Source organism: Oncorhynchus clarkii, chromosome 2 (assembly GCF_045791955.1).
Source record: "Oncorhynchus clarkii lewisi isolate Uvic-CL-2024 chromosome 2, UVic_Ocla_1.0, whole genome shotgun sequence".
Taxonomy (NCBI): domain Eukaryota; kingdom Metazoa; phylum Chordata; class Actinopteri; order Salmoniformes; family Salmonidae; genus Oncorhynchus; species Oncorhynchus clarkii.
Genome location: NC_092148.1, coordinates 86,804,448 through 86,829,310, shown reverse-complemented (window position 1 = coordinate 86,829,310; position 24,863 = coordinate 86,804,448). Strand labels below are relative to the sequence as shown.

The following is a 24,863-nucleotide window of genomic DNA, read 5'->3' as shown; positions in this document are numbered from 1 at the left end:
TCATTGTCAGGAACATTCTGAATGCAATGGACACATTCTAGAACACATTGTGGTTTCCTGTTTTTATTCCAACTTAAAGAACAGTCCACTGTTTAGTCATACAGGGTGGGTAGCCTAGTGGTTAGAGCAAGTTCGAATCCCCGAGCTGACAAGGTACAAATCTGAACAAGGCAGATAACCAACCCACTGTTCCTAGGCCTTCATTGAAAATAAGAATTTGTTCTTAACTGACTTGCCTAGTTAAATAAATACAGCTTCTTATTCTTATGGATGTCTCCACACTCTCTCCTTCAGAAATACATTGATCACAGTATACACTCGGACTCACTCCTATGTTGAGTAGCTCATTGTAACAGCTACTGTGGACTCAGTGCCCTATCCTCCAAACAATGTCATTGTACCCTGGTCTCCCTGGTCCATCTCGCTCACAACAATTTTAATGTCAAATTGACACTTGAATAGTTCTTTGTGGGTTTGGTATTGCCAGGCAACCGCAAAAAGGCTGCTGCATTCTCTCTATCTCTATCTACCTTTCTCTCCCTATCCCATCCATCTATCTCTACCTCTATCTACCTGTCTCTCTCTCTTTCTCTTTCTCTCCCTATCCCATCCATCTATCTCTCTATCTCTATCTACCTGTCTCTCTCTCTTTCTCTCCCTATCCCATCCATCTATCTCTCTACCTCTATCTACCTGTCTCTCTCTCTTTTCTCCCTATCCCAACCTCTATCTACCTGTCTCTCTCTCTTTCTCTCCCTATCCCATCCATCTATCTCTCTGTCTGTCTGTCTCTCTGTCTCTCTCTCGCTCTCACTCGCTCTCTCACTTACTGTCAGATTCTTCACGATGAGGAGTGGTGGGTTGTGTGTGTGTGTGTGTTTAGGGGGTGATTTAGAGAGAGGGGGGATGGTGGGTTGGTATAGTATTAACCGTAGCATAATGGTTGTGTGTGATGTAGGTAGCTGTTTGGCAAGCCTCCAGGCTATGGAGGTAAAATTAAAGCCCAGAAAATCAAATTAGGGAGTCCCAGGGGGTGTGGTGGTGATGAGCACTACTCATCTACTCTGATAGCCATGCACACACACACAAGCCTGCGCGCACGCACACACACACCCCACTGATGGCTGGGAGGCACAATTTGTTAACAATTACTGCTCGTTAGTTGAGCTTCCTGTTAGCGCCAAGCTACCATGGCTGATATCCGCACCAGGCTCTATTGTCTTGTAATTATCGCGGTTTGAGAGATGCCAGCGGTTTATCCATCTTCTTCAAGTTTCCCCAGCTTCCCTGATTGGCAATTTGCTTTGGAGTCACCATTATGGGAACACACGTCTCCAATGTCGGCAGGATGGGTTTCAAATGATTATAATTACATTTTTCCGCTGGTAGCTATAACATACAATTTATTTGCTCAAACATGCAACAAAAAAAATGTATCTGTCTTAGATTGTAAAGCAGTAACATATATTTCCATTTACCTGGGTATTTTGACAAATATTTTATATTCAACTTTTATTTTTACAGGGAGTCAGTGCTGAGCCCAATGTCTATTTTCCAGATGAACCCTGGAGAGCACCACAATACACATCAAAATACAATAAACATATAAAACTACACATTAAAATACAATAAACACATACAACTACACATTCATATACACATTAAAATACAATAAACACCTAAAACGACACATTCATATACACATTAAAATACAATAAACACATAAAACTACACATTCATATACACATTAAAATACAATAAATACAAAACTACACATTCATATACACATTCATATACAATAAACACATACAACTACACATTCATATACACATTAAAATACAATAAACACATAAAACGACACATTAATATACACATTAAAATACAATAAACACATAAAACTACACATTCATATACACATTAAAATACACGTTATTATACACAACTATACACGAAAAGCAAAACAATCATAAAAACACAGACACATTCTTCAGTTAAAAAGGTTCCCTAACAACCATCTGAAATGCCATAGAGGCACCAATTTGTCCAATTGTAAAGTGTATTCTAGATCATTCCACGTGTAAGTTGCTATAAAACTCAGTGCAGAGTGAAGGGATCCATTCATGAGGGTTTGGTAGCCCGTACATCTATAGGTTAACAAATATATATATATTTTTAAATGTACCTTTCTTTAACTAGGCAAGTCAGTTAAGAACAAATTCTTATTTTCAATGACGGCCTAGGAACAGTGGGTTAACTGCCTGTTCAGGGGCAGAACGACAGATTTGTACCTTGTCAGCTCGGGGGTTTGAACTTGAAACCTTCCGGTTACTAGTCCAACGCTCTAACCACTGAGGTAAAGGTATGGCAGAGGTTTATACATGAGAGGGTTTGGTAGCCCGTACATGAAGGCTTTTATAGACAAAAAGGTAGAGGAGACTTCAAGGAAGGTCAGCCTACTTTCCGATACAAAATGCAATAATGTGTACTGAACCTATCGCCCGTAATAAAGCACAATGCTCTGTGATAAACTGTGTCCAGTACAGTGGCAGCTGCATTCATATACGCAATATCTCCATAGTCAATAACTGGAATTAAATGTTCACTGAATTATTTGTTTTCTGCTATTTAACGAAAGACAGGACCTGTTCCTATAGAATAAACCTATTTTAATTGTTAATTTTCTTAACTAGCCAGCTGTGGGGACAATAGCTAACACCACAGTTTCATCTGCATACAGGTGAAAGTACAACTTTTTTTAAATATATATATTTTTTTACAAAAAAAAACAATATTGTTAATGAAAATAGTCAAAAGAACCGGACCAAGAATCGGTCCCTGTGGGACACCCTTTGTTATATCCAGATTTAACTCCATCAGTTAATAAACACTGGGTTATTTCAATCATTTTCAAACCAGCTACACACAGCCTGGTCCAGTCCAATTTATGAAAGCCTCTGAATGAGTAATAGGTATGGACGTTAGACAGGTCAATAAAAAGGGCTGAAACAATGTTTCTTCTTATCCAAACAATCAAGACACAATTGAATACCAAAGAAGTAGCAGAGATGGTACTATAACCTGGTCTTAAAGCCTGACTGGTGTACATTTAGAATACATTTCGTAGTTAAAAAGTTGGGTATTTACCAAGGATTGTAGAATTTTTGCAAAAGAGTTTGGAAATGGGGCAACAAGGTCACCACCTTTGTGAAGGGGGAATATATGGGCCGGCCGCCTTCCAGACCCTAGGGATGGTATCATGTGTTAAAGATTTTGCAATCAGAGGATCAGATATTTGCAGCAAGAAAGTATCAAGCAAATCAACCCCAGTGGATTTTTGTTTTACGTACATCTTGTGCAATATGTCTCAAGTAGAAAGTTGTTGAAATGAAAACAAAGATTCACTAAAATAATTTATCCATACCTTTTTATTGCAAAACAATCAGTGCCATCTACAACTGTCTCTGAGATCTGTGATTTGTCATTTAGCATATACTGTATACATACTATGCAATTGATTTGCTTTGTTAGAACAGTTTATGTTGCCCTCAGAACAGCCTCAATTCATTGGACTCTACAAGGTGTCGAAAGTATTCCACAGAGATGCTGGCCCATGTTGACTCCAATGCTTCCCACAGTTTTGTCAAGTTGGCTGGATGTCCTTTGGGTGGTGGACCATTCTTGATACACACGGGGAAACTGTGAAGCGTGAAAACCCATCAGAGTTTCAGTTCTTGTCACACTCAAACCGGCACGCCTGGCACCTACTACCATACCCTGTTCAAAGACACTTTAATCTTTTGTCTTTTCACCCTCTGAATAGCACACATACACAATCCATGTTTCTTCTTTAACCTGTCTCCTCCCCTTCACCTACACTGATTGAAGTGGATTTAACGAGTGACATCAATAAGGGATCATAGCTTTCACCTGGATTCACCTGGTCAGTCTGTCAGGGGAAAAGCAGGGGTTCCTAATGTTTTCTATGCTCAGTGTATATCCTTCCTAATGTCATAGTTGTAAATGTAATTTGTCTTGACATTTTCCTTTTATTATTGGCTTTTTCATATAGGACGTTCTGGGTAAACGTTTTCCAGTCAAACTATGAGGCTATTCTCTGTGATCAATTCAATGGCCCTCACTAACGCTCTCACTACTCGCTCTCTCTGTGCTCAGGTCTTAGCAGCTCTTTCTCTCTCCCCCCTCTCTCTCTCTCTTTCTCCCCCCCCCCCCCTCTCTCTCTCTTCCCACTCCCCCTCTCTCTCTGTCTCTCTCTCTGTCTCTCTCTGACTGTCTCTCTCCCTCTCCCCCTCTCTCTCACTTCTCTCTCTCGGTTTCTGTTTCTCTCCTCTCTCCCTGTCTTTCTCTCTCACTCTCTGTATAATGCAGTGTGAATCCAATGCTGCTCACACAAAGGAACATCATTGTGTAACTGTGCTTCGATCTTAATGAGCCAACACTCTGGGTACCATACGCCCCTTCCACCTTTCCATGGGCCCCTAACCACACCCCTCATTAATATTAACCCACCCTACCTCATTATTCATGAGCAGCTCTCTGTGTAGTCATGTGCACCGAGGCTGAGAGGGAAAAGAGGGCGTGTCTTACCCAGTGAGCGGGAGAGCGGGAGTCACAACTCCAGCGTGTGGTGTGTGTGTGAGAGAGAGAGAGAGAGAGAGAGAGAGGAGAGAGAGGCACCGGCAGATGCTGAAACTGTTACTATTACTACCACCATCGCTACTAGTGTATCCATTGCAGTCAGTGCTTCTATAAGAGCATTTCTCTAGTACAACCAGCTGGAGCTTTTCTGTGGTTGTCTGTGAACGACTGTGTGTGAATGAGTGTGTGATGCCCTGTACAGAGTGACTGATGAGAACGGGTGCACTGGTCTGGAGGGTGACCCCGTCCGTACAGTTCCACTGCCGCTGCTGTCGCTCGGGGACGATTGGACGTCCGGCGTTGCCACGGCGACTAGAATGGGCTGCAATCTGTGCACTTTACAGAAACGAGAGGAACACTATAAGCTGCTGTATGAGATCGCACAGGTGAGTGGAGCCATCTCTGATGCAGGGGCTCGCTGCTGCCATTCAGTCAGGGTGCTTTTGTGTATGGTGTGTGTGTTGTGTATGGTGTGTGTGTTGTTTATGACGTTCATTTGTGCTGCGTTTGGTGTGTGTGTGTGTGTTGCGTATGGTGCGTGTGTGTCGTCTATGGTCTGTGCAGAGTAGTTTTACTATCTTGCATCTCTGCTGTGTGTTGAGAGGATCTGTGTTTTATACCTGTTAGGAAGACAGTGTCAGACGTTACAGCTAAGACAAAGAGAATGAGAGATAAATACAGGGAAAGGATAAGGAGAGAGAGACTCATGTATTTGATGCAGCGAGGCAGAGTGGTCTTTAAAGTGTCAGAGTAGAGTGGTGCCCATTCAGCCAGCCAGCCAGCCAGCCAGCCAGAGAGCCAGCCAGCCAGAGAGCCAGCCAGCCAGAGAGCCAGCCAGCCAGAGAGTCAGCCAGCCAGAGAGTCAGCCAGCCAGAGAGTCAGCCAGCCAGAGAGTCAGCCAGCCAGCCAGAGAGTCAGCCAGCCAGAGAGTCAGCCAGCCAGCCAGAGAGTCAGCCAGCCAGCCAGAGAGTCAGCCAGCCAGCCAGAGAGTCAGCCAGCCAGAGAGTCAGCCAGCCAGAGAGTCAGCCAGCCAGAGTCAGCCAGCCAGCCAGAGAGTCAGCCAGCCAGAGAGTTAGCCAGCCAGAGAGTCAGCCAGCCAGAGAGTCAGCCAGCCAGCCAGAGAGTCAGCCAGCCAGCCAGAGAGTCAGCCAGCCAGAGAGTCAGCCAGCCAGAGAGTCAGCCAGCCAGCCAGCCAGAGAGTCAGCCAGCCAGCCAGAGAGTCAGCCAGCCAGAGAGTCAGCCAGTCAGCCAGCCAGCCAGAGAGTCAGCCAGCCAGCCAGAGAGTCAGCCAGCCAGCCAGCCAGAGAGTCAGCCAGCCAGCCAGCCAGCCAGAGAGTCAGCCAGCCAGCCAGCCAGAGAGTCAGCCAACCAGCCAGCCAGAGAGTCAGCCAGCCAGCCAGAGAGTCAGCCAGCTAGCCAGAGAGTCAGCCAGCCAGAGAGTCAGCCAGCCAGAGAGTTAGCCAACCAGAGAGTCAGCCAGCCAGAGAGTCAGCCAGTCAGCCAGCCAGAGAGTCAGCCAGCCAGCCAGCCAGAGAGTCAGCCAGCCAGCCAGAGAGTCAGCCAGCCAGCCAGAGAGCCAGCCAGCCAGCCAGCCAGAGAGTCAGCCAGCCAGCCAGCCAGAGAGTCAGCCAGCCAGCCAGAGAGTCAGCCAGCCAGCCAGAGAGTCAGCCAGCCAGCCAGAGAGTCAGCCAGCCAGCCAGAGAGTCAGCCAGCCAGCCAGAGAGTCAGCCAGCCAGCCAGAGAGTCAACCAGCCAGCCAGAGAGTCAACCAGCCAGCCAGAAAGTCAGCCAGCCAGCCAGAGAGTCAGCCAGCCAGCCAGAGAGTCAGCCAGCCAGCCAGAGAGTCAGTCAGCCAGAGAGCCAGCCAGCCAGAGAGTCAACCAGCCAGAGAGTCAACAAGCCAGAGTGTCTGAGAGCAGGTTGAGAAGACTGTTGGTACTAAAGCACTCTCACCTGAGTGGACTAGACTAGAGCAGACTAGACTAGAGCAGACTAGACTAGAGCAGGGTAGAGTAGAGCAGACTAGTCTAGAGCAGACTAGACTAGAGCAGGGTAGACTAGAGCAGGGTAGACTAGAGCAGGGTAGAGTAGAGCAGACTAGACTAGAGCAGACTAGACTAGAGCAGGGTAGAGTAGAGCAGACTAGACTGGAGCAGACTAGACTAGAGCAGGGTAGAGTAGAGCAGACTAGACTATGGTGGAGTAGAGTTAGAGCCAGCTAGACTATGGTACGGTAGACTAGAGTAGAGTAGACTATGGTAGAGTAGAGTAGACTATGGTAGAGTAGAGCCAGCTAGACTATGGTAGGGTAGACTAGAGCAGAGTGGAGTAGACTAGACTATGGTAGAGTAGACTAGACTATGGTAGAGTAGAGTAGAGCAGACAAGTCTAGACTATGGTAGACTAGACTATGGTAGAGTAGAGTATGGTAGTGTAGACTAGACTATGGTAGAGTAGACTAGACTATGGTAGAGTAGACCAGACTAAGGTAGAGTAGACCAGACTAAGGTAGAGTAGACCAGACTAAGGTAGAGTAGACCAGACTAAGGTAGAGTAGACCAAACTAGACTAAGGTAGAGTAGACCAAACTAGACTAAGGTAGACTAAACTAGACTAAGGTAGAGTAGACTAAACTAGACTAAGGTAGAGTAGACTAAACTAGACTAAGGTAGAGTAGACTAAACTAGACTAAGGTGGAGTAGACTAAACTAGACTAAGGTAGAGTAGACTAGACTAGACTAAGGTAGAGTAGACTAGACTATGGTAGAGTAGACTAGACTATGGTAGAGTAGACTAGACTATGGTAGAGTAGAGCAGACAAGTCTAGACTATGGTAGGATAGACTGGGGTAGAGTAGGGTAAAGCAGGGTAGGGTAGTGAAGAGCAGGGTAGAGTAGACATGCTCTAGGAAGGGGTACAAAGCTGTTTTGGGGGGTTTGAGCAATTTGTGACTGGCTTTCACAAAGTGAGTTTGTCTGTGTTCAGTAGCAGAGGGTTTAGGATTTAGGTACTGTCATGCTGTGTGTTCAGTAGCAGAGGGTTTAGGGTTTAGGTACTGTCATGCTGTGTGTTCAGTAGCAGACTGTTTAGGGTTTAGGTACTCTCATGCTGTGTTTTCAGTAGCAGAGGGTTTAGGGTTTAGGTCCTGTCATGCTGTCGGTTTAATAGCAGACTGTTTAGGGTTTAGGTCCTGTTTGAGTCTTGTGTTTTCCTTCCAAGTCTTTGGGGCTTGGGTTTGTTTTGCCTTTATTTTATGGGGGAGTGCTTTGAGCATGTTTGATGCCACTCTTCTGAGGTTAGATTCAATTGTAGGATTGAATACAGTTTTTTAAGACACCTGTGTGTTTCAGCTCTCTGCAGCTGTTGTCATCTCAATGTCATGGAAGTTCAGCGCCTTAGGCAATTTACACTAGTACTTCACTTGTTCTGCTTTGGTCTTCAAGAAAGAATGACTGTGTATGTCTCACACCAAAGAGTTAATGCTTTAATCTTTTGGTGCACTAGTAAGCATTACTCTGCTATTGTATCAATTTGATTATCAGTATGCGGATCTCAAAAGATATCTTTAAAACCTGTTTGGGAAAGGCGTGCCGCTAGAGGGACACCTCAACAACATCCGGTGAAATTGCAGAGCGCCAAATTCAAATGAAAGTATTATAAATATTTAACTTTCATAAAATCACAAGTGTAATAAATCAAAATAAAGCTTAACTTCTTGTTAATCCAGCCGCTGTGTCAGATTTCAAAAAGGCTTTACAGCGAAAGCAACTATTATTATCTGAGGACAGCGCCCAGCACACAAAACCATACAAACATTTTCCAGCCAAATAGATTAGTCACGAAAGTCAGAAATAGCAATAACATTAATCACTTACCTTTGATGATCTTCATATGGTTGCACTCACAAGACTCCATGTTACACAATAAATGTTTGTTTTGTTCGATAAAGTCCCTCTTTATGTCCAAAAACCTCCGTTTTGTTGGCGCGTTTTGTTCAGTAATCCATTGACTCAAAGGTAGTCACAACAGACAGATGAAAAATCCAAATAGTACCAGTAAAGTTCGTAGAAACATGTCAAAGATGTTTATAATCAATCCTCAGGTTGTTTTTTGTCTAAATAATCAATAATATTTCAACCGGACAATAGCGTCGTCAACATAAAGGACAAACAACAAAAGGCACACTCTAGGTTGCTCGCACCAAACAGCTCTGGGACTTTCCACTGTCCACTCATTCAAAATGGTCATTCTCCCTCATTTTTCTGAATAAAAGCCTGAAAAAAATTCTAAAGACTGTTCACCTCTAGTGGAAGGCATAGGGAACGCAAGCTGGGTCATATCCCTTTATATGGTGGATAGGCTTTCAATGGAAAAACACCCATTTCAAAATAATGGCACTTCCTGGATGGATTTTCCTCAGGTTTTCCCCTGCCATATCAGTTCTGTTATACACAGACATTATTTTAACAGTTTTGGAAACTTTAGAGTGTTTTCTATCCAAATATACCAATGATATGCATATCCTAGCCTCCAGGCCTGAGTAAGTCTTCCATATACTACCTCAATCTCCTCCATTCCCCCCGCCTCCCCAGTCTTCTGCATACCACAATCTCCCCCATCACCCCAGTCTTCTGCATACCACAATCTCCTCCAGCCCCAGTCACCCCAGTCTTCTGCATACCACAATCTCCTCCAGCACCCCCAGTCTCCCCAGTCTTCTGCATACCACAATCTCCTCCAGCACCCCCAGTCTCCCCAGTCTTCTGCATACCACAATCTCCCCCAGCACCCCCAGTCTACCCTATTCCCCCCAGCACTCCCAGTCTCCCAACTCCCAACCCCCAGAGGAAGGAGAGGAAGGTAGAGGAGTGGAGAGGAAGGTAGAGGAGGGGAGTGGAGTGGAAAGTAAGGTAGGGTAGAGGAGTGGAGAGGAGGGTAGAGGAGGGTAGAGGAGTGGAGAGGAGGGTAGAGGAGTGGAGAGGAGGGAAGAGGAGAGGAAAGGAGTGGAGAGTGGAGAGTGGAGAGGAAGGTAGAGGAGGGTAGAGTGGAGAGAGTAGAGGAGTGGAGAGGGTAGAGGAGTGGAGAGGAAGGTAGAGGAGTGGAGAGGAAGGTAGAGGAGTGGAGAGGAAGGTAGAGGAGTGGAGAGGAAGGTAGAGAAGTGGAGAGGAGGGAAGAGGAGAGGAAAGGAGTGGAGAGTGGAGAGGAAGGTAGAGGAGTGGAGAGTGGAGAGGAGTGGAGAGGGTAGAGGAGTGGAGAGGGTAGAGGAGTGGAGAGGGTAGAGGAGTGGAGAGGGTAGAGGAGTGGAGAGGAAGGTAGAGGAGTGGAGAGGAAGGTAGAGGAGTGGAGAGGAAGGTAGAGGAGGGGAGTGGAAAGTAAGGTGGAGGAGTGGAGTGGAAGGTGGAGGAGTGGAGAGGAAGGTGGAGGAGAGGAAGGTAGAGGAGTGGAGAGGAAGGTAGAGGAGGGGAGTGGAGTGGAAAGTAAGGTAGAGGAGTGGAGTGGAAGGTGGAGGAGTGGAGAGGAAGGTGGAGGAGAGGAAAGGAGTGGAGAGGAAGGTAGAGAAGGGTAGAGGAGTGGAGAGGAATGGAGTGGAGCGTAAGGTAGAGGAGTGGAGAGGAAGGTAGAGGAGTGGAGAGGAAGGTAGAGGAGTGGAGAGGAAGGTAGAGGAGTGGAGGGTAGAGAAGAGGAGAGGAGGGTAGTGGAGAGGAAGGTAGAGGAGTGGAGAGGAAAGGAGTGGAGAGGATGGTAGAGAAGGGTAGAGGAGAGGAGTGTAGAGGAGGGGAGTGGAGTGGAGAGTAAGGTAGAGGAGTGGAGAGGAAGGTAGAGGAGAGCAAGATGGAGGGGAGGGTAGTGGAGAGAAAGGTAGAGGAAGCTAGAGGAGTGGAGAGGAAGGTAGAGAAGGGTAGAGGAGTGTAGAGGAGAGGGAAGGTCAGAGGGAGAGAAGAGGAAGAGAGGAGGAGAGGAGAGAGAAAGGGGAGGGAATTGATGAGGATTGAAAGGAGAGGAGCTTGTTTTCTCAGCGCCTCCTGTCAGGACTCAACTAACATTGTCATAATCATTGGTGTGAATGAATAAAGGTGATGCGTGCATCTGTACCAGCACCACTGATGAAGGACCTGGCTAATTATCAAACAGACCTAGTTGAAACTTTCATAGGAAGGAGACGAGAGAGAGAAAGAGGGAGAGATAGTAATAGGGAGAGAAGGAGGGAAAGAGGGAGAAACATAGAGAAGAAGGGAAAGAGGGAGAAACATAGAAAAGAGAGAGAAGAAGGGAAAGAGGGAGAAACATAGGAAGGAGACGGGAGAGAGAGGAGGGGGGGAAAGGAGAAACATAGCAGAGAGCGAGAGGAGGGAGAGACAGGAGAGAGAGTAAGAGAGAGGAGGGAAAGAGGGAGAAACATATGAAGGAGAGACATAGGAGAGAGAGTAAGAGAGAGTAGGGAAAGAGGGAGAAACATAGCAGAGAGAGAGAGGAGGGAAAGAGGGAGAGACAGGAGAGAGAGTAAGAGAGAGGAGGGAAAGAGGGAGAAACATAGGAGAGAGAGAGGAGGGAAAGAGGGAGAGACAGGAGAGAGAGTAAGAGAGAGAAGGAGGGAAAGAGGGAGAAACATAGGAGAGAGAAAGAGAGAGGAGGGAAAGAGGGAGAGAGAGTAAGAGAGAGAAAGAGGGAAAGAGGTAGAGACATAGGAAGGAGATGGGAGAGAGAGGAGGGAAAGAGGGAGAAACATGAGAGAGAGAGTAAGAGAGAGAAGGAGGGAGAGACATAGGAGAGGGAGTTAGAGAGAAGGAGGGAAAGAGGGAGAGACTTAAGAGAGAGAGAAGGAAGGAAAGAGGGAGAAACATTGGACAGGAGAGACAGGAGAGAAGAGGGGGAGACATAGGAGAGAGAGTAAGAGAGAGAGGAGGGAAAGATGGAGAAACATAGGAAGGAGACGGGTGAGAGAGGAAGGAAAGAGAGAGAAACATAGGAGAGTAAGAGAGAGAGGAGGGAAAGAGGGAGAAACATAGGAGAGAGAGTAAGAGAGAGAGGAGGGAAAGAGAGAGAAACAGGAGAGAGAGTAAGAGAGAGAGGAGGGAAAGAGAGATAAACATAGGAGAGTAAGAGAGAGAGAAGGAGGGAAAGAGGGAGACACATATGAGAGAGAGAAGGAAAGACAGAGAATCACGGCAACAGATGAAGAGAGAGAAAGGTATCGAGGGAGAGAGAGGAAAGGAAAGGAGTGTGTGAGCTCCGTACACTTCCCTCCTCTGTCACGAGTATCTTCCTGAACACAAAGACACACTGACACACTTCTAACCCGCTGTGTATCTGTGAGAGCTCCACTGCCCAGAGGATTCTCGCTCTCTGTCTCTCTGTCTCTCGCTCTCTATTTCAATTCAATGAAGGGCTTTATTGGCATGGGAAACACATTTACATTGCCTAAGCAAGTGAAGTAGATAATAAACAAAAGTGAAATAAACAATACAAATTAACAGTAAACATTACACTCACAGAAGTTCCAAAAGAATGAACCCATTTCAAATGTCATATTATGTATATATACAGTGCTGTAATGATATGCAAATGGTACAAAAGGGAAAATAAAAAATAAATAAAAATGGGTTGTATTTACAATGGTGTTTGTTCTTCACTGGTTGCCCTTTTCTTGTGGAAACAGGTGACACATCTTGCTGCTGTGATGGCACACTGTGGTATTTTACCCAATAGATATGGGAGTTTATGAATATGTGGGACTGATGTTTAGGCCCAAGGTATGTATAGTTTTTTCTGTGCTCTAGGGCTACGGTATCACGATGGAATTTGTATTTGTGGTCCTGGCGACTGGACCTTATTTGGAAAAGCATTATTTTTGTCTTACTGAGATTTACTGTCAGGGCCCAGGTCTGACAGGATCTGTGCAGAAGATCTAGGTGCTGCAGTAGGCCCCCCTTAGTTGGGGACAGAAGCACCAGATCATCAGCAAACAATAGACATTTGACTTCAGATTCTAGTAGGGTGAGGCCGGATGCTGCAGACTGTTCTGGTGCCCTCGCCAATTCGTTAATATATATGTTGAAGAGCGTGGGGCTTAAGCTGCATCCCTGTCTCACCCCCGGCCGTGTGGAAAGAAATTTGTGTTTTTTTGCCAATTTTAACCACACACTTGTTGTTGGTGTACATGGATTTTATAATGTTGAATGTTTTTCCCCCAACACCACTTTCCATCAGTTTGTACAGCAGACCCTTATGTCAAAATGAGCAAAAATATTTTTTGAAATCAACAAAGCATGATAAGACTTTTTTATAGGGCCCAAAAAAATAGAAATGGTTTACCCATACATCTCCGTTTTGGATAGATTTTAATTTTATTTATTTAAATTTCACCTTTATTTAACCAGGTAGGCTAGTTGAGAACAAGTTCTCATTTACAATTGTGGCCTGTCCAAGATAAAGCAAAGCAGTTTGACACATACAACAACACAGAGTTACACATGGAATGGAGGTGACCAGAGAGATATACCTGCTGGAGCGCATGCTACAGGTGGGTGCTGCTATGGTGACCAGCGAGCTGAGATAAGGGGGGACTTTACCTAGCAGGGTCTTGTAGATGACCTGGAGACAGTGGGTTTGGCGACGAGTATGAAGCGAGGGCCAGCCAACGAGAGCGTACAGGTCACAGTGGTGGGTAGTATATGGGGCTTTGGTGACAAAACGGATGGCACTGTGATAGACTGCATCCAATTTATTGAGTAGGGTATTGGAGGCTATTTTGTAAATGACATCGCCAAAGTCAAGGATCGATAGAATGGTCAGTTTTACAAGGGTATGTTTGGCAGCATGAGTGAAGGATGCTTTGTTGCGAAATAGAAAGCCAATTCTACATTTAACTTTGGATTGGCGATGTTTGATGTGAGTCTGGAAGGAGAGTTTACAGTCTAACCAGACACCTAGGTATTTGTAGTCGTCCAAATGTTGTTGGACGGGCGGGCAGGTGCAGGCAGCGATCGGTTGAAGAGCATGCATTTAGTTTTACTTGTATTTAAGAGCAATTGGAGGCCACGGAAGGAGAGTTGTATGGCATCGTAGCTCGTCTGGAGGGTTGTTAACACAGTGTCCAAAGAAGGGCCAGAAGTATACAGCGTTGAGGTGGATCACAGACTCACCAGCAGCAAGACCGACATCATTGATGTATACAGAGAAGAGAGTCGGTCCAATAATTGAACCCTGTGGCACCCCCGTAGAGACTGCCAGAGGCCCGGACAACAGGCCCTCTGACTTGCCACACTGAACTCTATCAGAGAAGTAGTTGGTGAACCAGGTGAGGCAATCATTTGAGAAACCAAGGCTATCGAGTCTGCCGATGAGGATGACAGAGTCGAAAGCCTTGGCCAGGTCAATGAATACGGCTGCACAGTATTGTTTCTTATCGATGGCAGTTAAGATATCGTTTAGGAACTTGAGCGTGGTATAAAAGTATTTTTGTGGTAGCAGGGTGGAAGTCTTTTCGTGGTAGCAGGGTGGAGATAACCACTTGTGCGTAAATGCGGAAAGTAGAAGAAGATTTTTCAATCACTCCCTTGAGTGCTGTGGCCACCCTTTCCTGCTGTGCTCTCTTGTCGTTTTTGCCTAAGTGTATTATTATGTGGCTGAGTGATCCTAGTTGGTCCTCAGACAGAATGTCTAGGGTGCGCTGGGTATTTGTTAACCTCCACAAGTCCGGTTTATCCTTTGGAGTAATTTCCAAACACCTGAATGTCCCACGTTCATCTGTACAGACAATAGTACACAAGTATCAACACCATGGGACCACACAGCCGTCATACTGGTCAGGAAGGAGACGTGTTCTGTCTCCTAGAGATGAACGTACTTTGGTGCGAAAAGTGCAAATCAATCCCAGAACAACAGCAAAGGACCTTGTGGAGATGCTGGAGGAAATGGGTACAAAGTATCTATATCCACAGTAAAACAAGTCCTATATTGACATAACCGGAAATGCTGCTCAGCAAGGAAGAAGCCACTGCTCCAAAACCGCCATAAAAAAGCCAGACTACAGTTTGCAACTGCACATGGGGACAATGATCGTAGTTTTTGGAGAAATGTCCTCTGGTCTGATGACACAAAAATAGAACTGTTTGGTCATAATGACCCTCGTTATGTTAGGAGGATAAAGGTGGAGGCTTGCAAGCCGAAGAACATCCCAACCATGAAACACGGGGGTGGCAGCATCATGTTGTGGGGGTGCTTTGCTGCAGGAGGGAATGGTGCACTTCACAAAATAGATGGCATCATGAGGTAGGACAATCATGTGGATATATTGAAGCAACATCTCAAGACATCAGCCAGGAAGTTAAAAGCTTGGTCGCAAATGGGTCTTCCAAATGGACAATGACTCCAAGCATACTTCCAAATTTGTGGCAAAATGGCTTAAGGACAACAAATTCGAGGTATTGAAGTGGCCATCACAAAGCCCTGACCTCCATCCTATAGAAAACTTGTGGGCAGAACTGAAAAAGTGTGTGAGAGCAAGGAGGCCTACAAACCTGACTCAGTTACACCAGCTCTGTCAGGAGGAATGGACCAAAAAAACTTATTATGGGAAGCTTGTGGAGGGAAACCCGAAACGTTTAACCCAAGTTAAACAATTTAAAGGCAAAGCTACTAAATACTAATTGAGTGTATGTAAACTTCTGACCCACTGGGAATGTGATGAATGAAATAAAAGCTGAAATGAATCATTATCTCTACTATTATTCTGACATTTCACATTCTTAAAATAAACTGGTGATCCTAACTGACCTAAAACAGGGAATTTTACTAGGATTAAATGTCAGGAATTGTGAGAAACGTTAAGATGTCAGAAATTGTGAGAAAGATGTAAACTTCCGGCTTCAACTGTATGTGTCTTTAATATGGTCATACATTTGGCAGGAGGTTAGGATGTGCAGCTCAGTTTCCACCTCATTTGGTGGGCAGTGTGCACATAGGCAGACCTGGCTCTCAAGAGAAGACAGGCTTAGGCAACATTTCTCAATAGCAAGGCTAATGTCATTGAGTCTGTACATAGTCAAAGTGTTTTTTAAGTTTGAGTCAGTCACAGTGGTCTGGTATTCTTCTCTCTGTTTAGGGCCAAATAGCATTCTAGTTTGCTCTGTTTTTTATGAAGTAATTATATTTTGGTTTTCTCATGGTTTGGTTGGTTGTAATTGTGTTGCTGTCCTGGGGCTCTGTGGGGTCTGTTTGTGTTTGTGAACAGAGCCCCAGGACCAGCTTGCTTATGGGAATCTTAAAGTTCTCTCTCTCTCTTTTCCCTCCCTCTCTCTGGCTGGAGTTGCAACACTTCTTCTCTTTCACACCACCCCTCTCTCTCTCACAACGCATGCACTCTCTCTCTCACACACACACCCCTGGTTCCTTTCTCATTATGCAGTGTGTGACTTCATCTCAGCGTGAGAGAGGTCAGTCTTACAGCGGGTTCGTTTCATGTGCAGGAGTTAGTGTCACAGCAGTTGGTCACTCACACCTCCCCCTCTCTTCTCTAGTGTTCACACTCAGAAACCATTTTGACACTATCCCTGCTGCCCTGACCCCAAGAGCTGTGGGAGATTCATGACTTACTTTTTTTCTCTCTGTCTACTTTATTTCTCTGTTCTCTCTCTCCTCTCTCCTCTCTCTCTCTGTTCTCATGACTGCAGGTGCTCTCAGCAGGAAAATGTGTTCACCTCTCTCTGGCCTGCAAAGCTTTCTCACAAGGAGGACATTTATTATCAGCCCTGGTCCTGACCAAGAGGCCACAAAATGTTCTTTCTTGCTCTCGCTTTCCAGCTTTTATTTTGTCCCTCCTCTCTCTCTCTGCCTCTTTTTAAGCTAGCTCTCATCGTCTCTCCTCTCTCTCTTTTTAAGCCACCTCTCATCGTCTCTCCTCCATCTCTCATTTTCTCTGTCTCTCCCTTAATAACATGGATGAGTTTCATCCTTTGTTCCTCTCATCCAGTGTCTATTTTAGTTAGTCCCTAGTTGAGTGTCCTGTTGGTGGAGACAGAGATGTCTCAGGAACAAGGATAAAACACATGTCAACACTACTGACATGCTTAACAGCTTTTATTTTCCCTATCATAGCTTGTTCTGAATCCTTGACACATTACCACACGTCTAAAAGTCCCAAAAGGCATTCTTCTCTGTACAATAACATTGTTTTTGCACTCCGTTCTCCCAAAAGGCTTTATTTTAGAAAATAACAATGTTTCTTTCCTCTGTGCTCTGGTACAGATGTTTTGAAATCCCAGTGTATCATGGGTTCCCCTTGTGAGTGTCACACATTGTCTGTGTTTGGCTCAGACCCACTGATGTGTGGCTAATTAGCAGCACCACAGATGTTGATGAGTGGAGCAGCTAGCGTAGCAGCTAGCGCAGCAGAGTGGAGCAGCTAGCGTAGCTGAGTGGAGCTCAGAGACTAATGGCTGGGGTGGGATTCTAGCAGGCTGCTACATTTGTTAGCTTAGCTGATGTTGATCCTTTCTTTCTGTAGCTCAGTTGGTAGAGCATTGTGCTCGTAACGTCTGGATAGTGGGTTTGATTCCTGGGGCCACCCGTACATATAATGTATGCACATATTTGGATACAATCTTCTGCTAAATGACATATCCTGACCAGGTGAACCCAGGGGAAGTTATGATCCCCTATTGATGTCACCTGTTAAAAACTTCTTAGGGCTGCAATCCTGTTAACGGGATGATATGACAACAGCCAGTGAAAGTGCAGGGTGCCAAATTCAAAACAACAGAAATCTCATAATTAAAATTCCTCAAACATACCTGTATTTTATACCGTTTTCAAGGTAATATTGTTGTTAATCCCACCACAGTGTCCGATTTCAAATATGCTTTACAGCGAAAGCACCACAAATGATTATGTTAGGTCACCACCAAGTCACAGAATATACACAGCCATTTTTCCAGCCAAAGATAGAAGTCACAAAAAGCACAAATAGAGATAAAATGAATCACTAACCTTTGATGATCTACATCAGATGACACTCATAGGACTTCATGTTACACAATACATGTATGTTTTGTTTGATAAAGTTCATATTTATATCAACAAATCTGAGTTTACATTGGCGTGTTACGTTCACTAGTTCCAAAAACATCCAGTGATTTTGCATAGCCACATCGATTCAACAGAAATACTCATCATAAATGCAGATGATAATACAAGTTATACACATGGAATTATAGATATACCTCTCCTAAATACAACCGCTGTGTCAGATTTTTTTTAAACTTAAAGGAAAAAGCAAACCATGCAATAATCTGAGACGGCGCTCAGAAATATAATACAATTAGCCACCATGTTGGAGTCAACAGAAACCAAAAATACATGATAAATATTCCCTTACCTTTGATGATCTTCATCAGAATGCACTCCCAGGAATCCCAGGTCCACAATAAATGCTTGATTTGTTCGATTATGTCCAATTAGCTACTTTTGTTAGCGTGTTTGGTATACATATCCAAACACTTGTGCATTTCTTCGGACACAAACTACAAAAAGTTATATTACAGGTCGAAGAAACATTTCAAACTAAGTACAGAATCAATCATTAGGATGTTTTTATCATAAATCTTCAATAAAGTTCCAACCGGAGAATTTCTTTGTGTTTTGAGGAGGAATGGAACACAAGTCGATATCATGTGGAATGTGCGTGACCAGGAAATGGTTCCCTCATATCCCAATGTGAATTCAATAGGGCCTGGTTTGAAAATCCACCAACCTCAGATTTCTCACTTCCTGTTTGGATTTCTTCTCAGGTTTTTGCCTGCCATATGAGTTCTGTTATACTCACAGACATCATTCAAACAGTTTTAGACACTTCAGAGTGTTTTCTATCCAATACTAATATGCATATATTAGCAACTGAGACTGAGGAGCAGGCCGTTTACTCTGGGCGCCTTTCATCCAAGCTACTCAATACTGCCCCTGCAGCCATAAGAAGTTAAATCCACTTCAATCGGTGTAGATGAAGGGGAGGAGACAGGTTAAAGAAGGATTTTTAAGCCTTGAGACAATTGAGACATGGATTGTGTATGTGTGCCATTCAGAGGGTGACAAACAACAAAATATTTAAGTGCCGTTGAACGGTATATGGTAGTAAGTGCCAGGCGCACCAGTTTGAGTGTATCAAGAACTGCAACGCTGCTGGGGTTTTCAAGCTCAACAGTTTCCTGTGTGTATCAACATTGGTCCACCACCCAAAGGACATGCAACCAACTTGACACACCTGAGGGAAGCATTGGAGTCAACATGGGCCAGCATCCCTGTGGAACGCTTTCGACACCTTGTAGAGTCCATGACCCAACGAATTGAGGCTGTTCTGAGATCAAAAATGGTGCAACTCAATATTATGAAGGTGGTCCTAATGTTTTGTACACTCAGTGTATTATATTATGATAGGAGTACAGTGGGGAGAACAAGTATTTGATACACTGCCGATTTTGTAGGTTTTCCTACTTACAAAGCATGTAGAGGTCTGTAATTTTTATCATAGGTACACTTCAACTGTGAGAGACGGAATCTAAAAATTCAGAATATCACATTGTATGATTTTTAAGTAATTAATTTGCATTTTATTGCATGACATAAGTATTTGATACATCAGAAAAGCAGAACTTAATATTTGGTACAGAAACCTTTGTTTGCAATTACAGAGATCATACGTTTCCTGTAGTTCTTGACCAGTTGCACACACTGCAGAAGGGATTTTGGCCCACTCCTCCATACAGACCTTCTCCAGATCCTTCAAGTTTCTGGGCTGTCGCGGGGCAATACGGACTTTCAGCTCCCTCCAAAGATTTTCAATTGGGTTCAGGTCTGGAAACTGGCTAGGCCACTCCAGGACCTTGAGATGCTTCTTACGGAGCCACTCCAGCCACGACCCATCTTCAATGCTCTTACTGAGGGAAGGAGGTTGTTGGCCAAGATCTTGCGATACTTGGCCCCCCATCCCCATATTTAGTGCTTTATCCGGGTAGCCGGAAAGTAGAGCATTGCAGTAGTCTAACCTAGAAGTGACAAAAGCATGGATTAATTTTTCTGCATTATTTTTGGACAGAATGTTTCTTATTTTTGCAATGTTACGTAGATGGAAAAAAAGCTTAGACCAAAAAGCTCTATTTTTGTCTCATCAGACCACATGACCTTCTCCCATTCCTCCTCTGGATCATCCAGATGGTCATTGGCAAACTTCAGACGGGCCTGGACATGCGCTGGCTTGAGCAGGGGGACCTTGCGTGCGCTGCAGGATTTTAATCCATGACGGCGTAGTGTGTTACGAACGGTTTTCTTTGACACTGTGGTCACAGCTCTCTTCAGGTCATTGACCAGGTCCTGCCGTGTAGTTCTGGGCTGATTCCTCACCTTCCTTATGATCATTGATGCCCCACGAGGTGAGATCTTGCATGGAGCCCCAGACCGAGGATGATTGACCGTCATTCTTCCATTTTCTAATAATTGCACCAACAGTTGTTGCCTTCTCACCAAGCTGCTTGCCTATTGTCCTGTAGCCCATCCCAGCCTTGTGCAGGTCTACAATTTTATACCTGATGTCCTTACACAGCTCTCTGTTCTTGGCCTTTGTGGAGAGGTTGGAGTCTGTTTGATTGAGTGTATGGACAGGTGTCTTTTATACAGGTAACAAGTTCAAACATGCTTTGTAAGTAGGAAAACCTTCAAAATCAGCAGTGTATCAAATACTTTTTCTCCCCACTGTATACAAAAATACCTTAGGATCAAAGTAAAGCTGTAGATTGGTCTTTGGGAATCCATTAGTGTGAGTGAATTGAGTGTAAAGTAATGGTAATACATCATCACTAGGCTACACTACACTAACAAACAGCTGTCACTCCTACAGGACGACCAAAGTTATCAACGCCAAAGCCATCTCTACCATTGTAACATCTTCTCAGAGTCTTTTAGGTTATTTGTAATTTTCCATTTTCCAATGACCATGCTCTAACAACTGAGCTGAAGAGGACCAAGAAAGGACAATGGTGATTAATGTCAGCTAAGCTAACAAATGTAGCAGCCTGCTGGAATCCCATCCCAGCCATTAGTCTCTGAGCTCCACTCAGCTATGCTAGCTGCTCCACTCCGCTACGCTAGCTGCTCCACTCCGCTACGCTAGCTGCTCCACTCCGCTACGCTTGCTGCTCCACTCCGCTACGCTAGCTGCTCTGCTACGCTTGCTGCTCCACTCATCAACATCTGTGGTGCTGCTTTCCCATGAATCCATTCAGAAGACAGCAGAGCATGATGAGTTCAGAAAGACAGGAACAGAGAGGAGAGTCAAGCTAATGTATTGTAATGCAATACTACAGCTTTCTTAGCAATATAACATGTTGAGTGGTGTCTCTGGGTGACAGAGCTGAAATGAGGCGGGCTGGTGAGGGTTGATTCCCAGGAGCTCTAGGAGAGAGGGTGATGGGGAGAGAGAGAGTATGGCTTCACTGCTTTGAAGAGGCATGAGCCACTCCTATACATAAAGATGAAATGGAGTCTAGTATTCAACGGGGCATGTGAGATAGTGTTAGATGAAGAAAACCCCTGAACGAGAGTGTGGAGAAATACTGTAGTGGTGTGAAGGTGTGTGGGGTGTTTTTTTACTGGCGCTATAAGGCCTAGATCTCCCCCCTCCGTCTTTATCGCAACCCATCCCCCCTCCCTCTCTCTCTACCCCTCAATCCCTCTCTCTCTACCCCTCCCCCCCTCCCTCTATCTCTACCCCTCCCTCCCCCCTCCCTCTATCTCTACCCCTCCCTCTCTCTCTACCCCTCCCCCCTCCCTCTCTCTCTACCCCTCCCTCTATCTCTACCCCTCCCTCCCTCTCTCTCTATCTCTACCGCTCCCCCCTCTCTCTATCCCTCCCTCCCCCATCTCTCTATCCCTCCCTCCCCCTCTATCTCTATCTCTACCCCTCTCCCCTCTCTCTACCGCTCCCTCGCCATCACTCTATCTCTACCCCTCCCTCTCTCTATCTCTACCCCTTCCTCCCCATCTCTCTATCTCTACCCCTCCCTCCCCATCTCTCTATCTCTACCACTCCCTCCCCATATCTCTATCTCTACCCCTCCCTCCCTCTCTCTCTATCTCTACCCCTCCCTCTCTCTACCCCTCCCCCCTCCCTCTCTCTCTACCCCTCTCTCTATCGCTACACCCTCCCTCTCTCTATCTCTACCCCTCCTCTCTCTATCTCTACCCCTCCCTCTCTCTCTATCTCTACCCCTCCCTCTCTCTATCTCTACCCCTCCCTCTATCTCTACCCCTCCCTCCCCATCTCTCTATCTCTACCCCTCCCTCTCTCTATCTCTACCCCTCCTTCTATCCCTACCCCTCCCCCTCTCTCTACCCCTCCCTCCCCCATCTCTCTATCCCTCCCTCCCCCTCTATCTCTATCTCTACCCCTCCCTCCCCCTCCCTCTATCTCTACCCCTCCCTCCCCATCTCTCTATCTCTACCCCTCCCTCTCTCTCTCTACCCCTCCCTCCCCATCTCTCTCTCTACCCCTCCCTCCCCATCTCTCTCTCTACCCCTCCCTCCCCATCTCTCTCTCTACCCCTCCCTCCCCCTCTCTCTATCTCTACCCCTCCCTCTCTCTATCTCTACCCCTCTCTCTATCTCTACCCCTCCCTCTCTCTATCTCTACCCCTCCCTCCCTCTTTCTCTACCCCTCCCTCTCTCTCTATCTCTACCCCTCCCTCTCTCTATCTCTACCCCACCCTCTCTCTCTATCTCTACCCCTCCCTCTCTCTATCTCTACCCCACCCTCTCTCTATCTCTACCCCTCCCTCTCTCTATCTCTACCCCTCCCTCTCTCTATCTCTACCCCTTCCTCCCTCTTTCTCTACCCCTCCCTCTCTCTCTATCTCTACCCCTCCCTCTACCTCTCTCTATCTCTACCCCTCCCTCTCTCTCTATCTCTACCCCTCCCTCTCTCTCTATCTCTACCCCTCCCTCTCTCTCTATCTCTACCCCTCCCTCTCTCTATCTCTACCCCTCCCTCTATCTCTATCTCTACCCCTCCCTCTCTCTCTATCTCTACCACTACCTCTACCCCTCTCTCTATCTCTACCCCTCTCTCTATCTCTACCCCTCCATCTCTCTCTACCCCTCTCTTTCTATCTCTACCCCTCTCTCTAGCTCTACCCCTCTCTCTATCTCTACCCCTCCCTCTACCTCTCTCTATATGTACCCCTCCCTCTACCTCTCTCTACCCCTCCCTATCTCTACACCTCCCCCTCTCTAGCTCTACCCTTCCCTCTCTCTCTATCTCTACCCCTCCCCCTCTCTAGCTCTACCCTTCCTTCCCTCTCTATCTCTACCCCTCCCTCCCTCTCTATCTCTACCCCTCCCTCTCTCTCTCTACCCCTCCCTCTCTCTATCTCTATCTCTACCCCTCCCTCCCCCTCTCTCTATCTCTACCCCTCCCTCCCCCTCTCTCTATCTCTACCCCTCCCTCTATCTATCTCTACCCCTCCCTCTCTCTATCTCTACCCCTCCCCCTCTCTCTATCTCTACCCCTCCCTCTCTCTCTACCCCTCCCCCTCTCTCTATCTCTACCCCTCCCTTTCTCTCTATCTCTACCCCTCCCTCTACCCCTCCCTCTATCTCTACCCCCCTCTCTCTATCTCTACCACTCTATCTCTACCCATCTCTCTATCTCTACCCCTCTCTCTAGCTCTACCCCTCTCTCTATCTCTACTCCTCCCTCTACCTCTCTCTATCTGTACCCCTCCCTCTACCTCTCTCTACCCCTCCCTATCTCTACCCCTCCCCCTCTCTAGCTCTACCCCTACCCCTCCCTCTCTCTACCCCTCCCTCCCCCTCTCTCTATCTCTACCCCTCCCTCTACCCCTCCCTCTATCTCTACCCCCCTCTCTCTATCTCTACCCCTCTATCTCTACCCCTCTCTCTATCTCTACCCCTCTATCTCTACCCCTCTCTCTATCTCTACCCCTCTCTCTATCTCTACCCCTCTATCTCTACCCCTCTCTCTATCTCTACCCCTCTCTCTATCTCTACCCCTCTATCTCTCTCTACCCCCTCTCTCTCTATCTCTACCCCCTCTCTCTCTATCTCTACCCCCTGTCTCTATCTCTACCCCCTGTCTCTCTATCTCTACCCCCTCTCTCTCTATCTCTACTCCCTCTCTCTCTATCTCTACCCCTCTCTCTATCTCTACCCCTCTCTCTATCTCTACCCCTCTCTCTATCTCTACCCCTCCCTCTATCTCTACCCCCTCTATCTCTACCCCTCTATCTCTACCCCTCTCTTTATCTCTACCTCTCCCTCTCTCTCTACCCCTCTCTTTATCTCTACCCCTCCCTCTATTTCTACCCCCCTCTTTCTATCTCTACCCCTCTCTCTATCTCTACCCCTCTCTCTAGCTCTACCCCTCTCTCTATCACTACCCCTCCCTCTACCTCTCTCTACCCCTCCCTATCTCTACCCCTCCTCCTCTCTAGCTCTACCCTTCCCTCTCTCTCTATCTCTACCCTTCCCTCTCTCTCTATCTCTACCCCTCATTCTCTCTCTCTATCTCTACTCCTCCCTCTATCTCTACCCCTCCATCTCTCTCTCTCTACCCCTCCCTCTCTCTATCTCTACCTCTCTCTATCTCTATCTCTACCCCTCCCTCCCCCTCTCTCTATCTCTACCCCTCCCTCTCTCTATCTCTACCTCTCTCTATCTCTATCTCTACCCCTCCCTCCCCCTCTCTCTATCTCTACCCCTCATTCTCTCTCTCTATCTCTACTCCTCCCTCTATCTCTACCCCTCCATCTCTCTCTCTCTCTACCCCTCCCTCTCTCTATCTCTACCTCTCTCTATCTCTATCTCTACCCCTCCCTCCCCCTCTCTCTATCTCTACCCCTCCCTCCCCTCTCTCTATCTCTACCCCTCCCTCTCTCTATCTCTACCCCTCCCTCTCTCTATCTCTACCCCCCTCTCTCTATCTCTACCCCTCCCTCTCTCTATCTCTACCCCTCCCTCTCTCTATCTCTTCCCCTCCCCCTCTCTATCTCTACCCCTACCTCTCTCTATCTCTACCCCTCCCTCTCTCTATCTCTACCCCCCTCTCTCTATCTCTACCCCTCCCTCCCCCTCTCTCTATCTCTACCCCTCCCTCTCTCTATCTCTACCCCTCCCTCTCTCTATCTCTACCCCTCCCTCTCTCT

The 24,863-nt window shown here is 46.2% G+C and overlaps 1 protein-coding gene across 1 annotated transcript in view; it reads left to right on the top strand.

Annotated features, from left to right (window-relative positions):
• Nucleotides 1–4,973: 4,973 nt before the first annotated feature.
• The window catches only part of LOC139383055 (PDZ domain-containing RING finger protein 4-like), a 125,529-nt gene continuing 105,639 nt past the window's right edge, over nt 4,974–24,863 (top strand). Inside the window, exon 1 of the mRNA XM_071127361.1 lies at nt 4,974–5,042. Coding sequence (XP_070983462.1) covers nt 4,974–5,042 — 69 coding nt within the window. The remainder of the gene's footprint in view (nt 5,043–24,863) is intronic.